General features: G+C 44.8%; 1 protein-coding gene across 1 annotated transcript; it reads left to right on the top strand.

Moving 5' to 3' along the window:
• The first annotated feature begins 1032 nt into the window (after positions 1 to 1032).
• LOC123148085 (triphosphate tunnel metalloenzyme 3-like) lies at positions 1033 to 1732 on the top strand. Its single transcript, XM_044567441.1, has one exon. The coding sequence runs from the start codon at positions 1033 to 1035 to the stop codon at positions 1645 to 1647; it is 615 nt and encodes a 204-aa protein (XP_044423376.1). The 3' UTR covers positions 1648 to 1732.
• The last annotated feature ends 1506 nt before the right edge of the window (positions 1733 to 3238 follow it).

The following is a 3238-nucleotide window of genomic DNA, read 5'->3' as shown; positions in this document are numbered from 1 at the left end:
TGTACGTGAGGATTATAAATATTGGCTACAGAGCCAATAAATCATTAGAAGGTGAGGAATTGAAGAGGTAATTGTGAAAATCATCTATCCGATTTGCATACTTACAATGAACTAATATGACCAAATAATTCAATTAGAGAGAGAGAGAGAGAGAGCGCACTTATATATCTTACCTTGGCATGGCCAGTAATCTTCAAAGACAGCTCATTCTTTCGGCTTCCTCCTGAATAAAAAGTTCCACAGAAGTATTTTTCATCCCATTTTCAAACAATCGCCACACACAAAAATTACTATTTGAGCATTAGCAATGCAAAAGAAACAAATCTCTACACTTTTCAACAAATGTACTTCTCTACATGGTTGATCGATCAAAGTTGAAGTATATATAATATATGTACCACGTCATCAGACTCTTTATGGTTTCAGTTTGTATGTAATATTGGACAACTTTACTATAGTTGCGCTTATCTACCTTGACCTACCCAGTAATCTGAACACGGACCAATGAAAACATTTGCTCGACTTCATACTGTTCTAAATAGTGAGTTCATTTAGGTGGAGAGAGTGCTCTTTATATAAAGATATAAACTATGAAACACACAGAAAATTTACACCTGCACTAATTTGAACCAAAAATGTAAGCGTGCATGTTCCAAAAATATTATCTTTGCAAGTTGTGCAGCCCATTATCAGGAAAACACTTTTATGTTGTTGATTGATTGGTCTCCCATACCATACATGGGCAATACTTATGGAAACATTAATCAAACGATTAAAAAATCAGGAGAAAGTGTAGTGTTATATCTCTAAATATATCTCTACTCCTAATGTCTCAGTTGGTAGGTCGCGTTCCGGTTTTTATTTTCGTCCCACCATTATCGTCCGGTTTTTTTTCGTCCCACCATTCACTGGTTTTTTTTCGTAGGTTTTTTTTCGGGGGTTTTTTCGTCTGCTCCTCTCGATCCCTAGAACGACGCCGCCGCCGCCCCTTCCAGCCCCCGCCTCCCGAGCCCTAGCCGCAACCCCAACCCCATGGAGGTCGAGATCAAGCTCCGGCTCCCCGACGCGGCCGCACACCGGCGCCTCTCCTCCTTCCTCGCGCCCCGCCTGCTCCGCACCGACGCCCCCGCGTGGCCCCTCGCCGCCGCCACCGCCGCCCAGCGGGTCTGCCTCTACGGCACCGACGACCGCGACCCCTCCCGCGCCGTCCTCACGCTCAAGCGCCACCCGCGCATCGACGCTGGCGTCAGCCGCGTTGAGGAGGTCGTGGAGCCCCTCGACCCCGCCCTTGTCCTCACCTGCGTCGACAACCCCGCCCGTCTCGGCGCGGTCGACTCCCCCATTGTCCGGCTCGTCTCCGACGAGTACGGCCTCGGCAGGGACAAATCGCCGTTCGTCTTCCTCGGCGACTTCCGGAACACCCGCGGTGTGTATGAGCTCGAGGAGTGCGAGGGGCAGGGGCTCGTGCTAGAGCTCGACGAGACACACTTCGATTTCGGCACAAACTACGAGATGGAGTGCGAGACCGCGGAGCCCGACCAGGCCAAGGAGGTCCTGGAGCGGCTGCTCACCATGGCTGGGGTGCCGTATGAGTACTCCCGGAGCAATAAGTTCGCGTGCTTCATGGCCGGGAAGCTGCTTCCGTGACTAGGTTTGTGGTTGGTCTTTACCGTGTCCCAAATGATGATTAAACCGTGGTTGCTATAAAACTTGTGTTTCATTAGCACTTTCTTGCGACAATAGGCTTTGTGGCGAGTGATTTCAAATCTCACAAATGTAATGTTTAGTTCTGTTACATTGTGGTATTTGATAACTTTCATCCAAGAATACTATCTTGGGTGGCAGCATAGCAACACAAGGGTTTGCATTTCAATCCTCGTAAAAGAACTTGTCCTAGAGCATGATCCGACAACCGCTGGGAAGAAGCCGGGGCTGGTATGTCTGGTTCATTTATATACAGGACATACAATCTACTCCCTTTGTTTCTAAATATAAACCTTTTTAGAGATTTTAATACGGACTACATTCAGATGTATATAGACGTATTTTAGAGTGTAGTTTCACTCATTTTTCTTTGTATGTAGTCCACATTAGAATATCTAAAAGGGCTTATATTTAGGAACGGAGGGAGTAGCTAGGAACAAACTGAATTTCGTATGTCCGCCACACGGTTATGGGCAATGGGCCTGTTATTGCAGTCTCACCACACCACATCTTGTTCTGCTCTCCGGTGCAGATGGGCATCCTTAGATTCACCACCTCCCTGATGAGCTGCTTCTTGTCTTAACCCACCTTCCTGATGAGCTTCTTCTTGGTCTCAGGCATACACGGTCATCGTTGGTATCTAAGTTGCCACCTGACAGATCTGTTCTTATTTCTTATTAGGTACCTAAAAGGCTGAACCTGATCTTTGATGAACTAGAAGGCCAAGATACCAAGGTATGCCTGAGTTCATAGCTTGATTCATTACCATATAATTACTGAAACATGCAGCGACATATGATTAACCTTTGTACTTTATACTTTGCTAAAACATTTAGGACTCGAGTGGGCGACTCCAAGAATGGGTACTCCTGAAACTTTAGCCAGTGGCCATGTTGATGGTACTTTTTGGGAACAGAAGAGGGCGTGTGTTATTGTTCAAACCAGGCGCCTGATTTTTTTTAATCTTTAGCCAGTGACCACATTGCTGCCCTAAGCGATGAACAGGGGAGGGCGTGTGGTATTGCAGTTAACTATGTGTCATCTGGTCATCATAGTGATTGGTAGATTAAAACCGTAAGCCACCTCTGAATTCATATCGAAGGTAGTTCACCAAGATCTGCGGTTTTTATTTGCATTTTATAAGTTTTAGAGTTTCATGTTACTGCTTTAAATACGTAATTATGGTTTCATCTTCCCTTTTTGGCGCCAGTCATGCGAGCTGGTCTTTTTCTGCTTTGATCTCCAGGATGTCGGAAAACACTAATGACAATTTATTTTGAGATTGCCATATTCTTTCTACCTAATTTGTGTTCTGTATAAAATGTACAATGTTTCCTTTCCTGGAACTTTAGGGGCCTGATTAATTGAACAAGTATATTGAGGAGAGTGAATCAGAAGTAAGGAAAATATGAACCCGTGGAAGCACTAACTCACCATACATCCTATTTTTTTGAGGTAATTTTTTATGTTTAGCTGATTGCGTGTGTGGATTTATTCTTTCGAGAACACTTGGTAGTTACTTTGTACAATTATG

Source organism: Triticum aestivum, chromosome 7A (assembly GCF_018294505.1).
Source record: "Triticum aestivum cultivar Chinese Spring chromosome 7A, IWGSC CS RefSeq v2.1, whole genome shotgun sequence".
Lineage (NCBI taxonomy): Eukaryota > Viridiplantae > Streptophyta > Magnoliopsida > Poales > Poaceae > Triticum > Triticum aestivum.
Note: the sequence above shows the minus strand (reverse complement) of the source record. Positions and strands in the feature narration are given on the sequence as shown.

Excerpts from the sequence above, each read along its gene's own strand:
- LOC123148085 (XM_044567441.1), top strand. The coding sequence starts at position 1,033 with ATGGAGGTCGAGATCAAGCTCCGGCTCCCCGACGCGGCCGCACACCGG.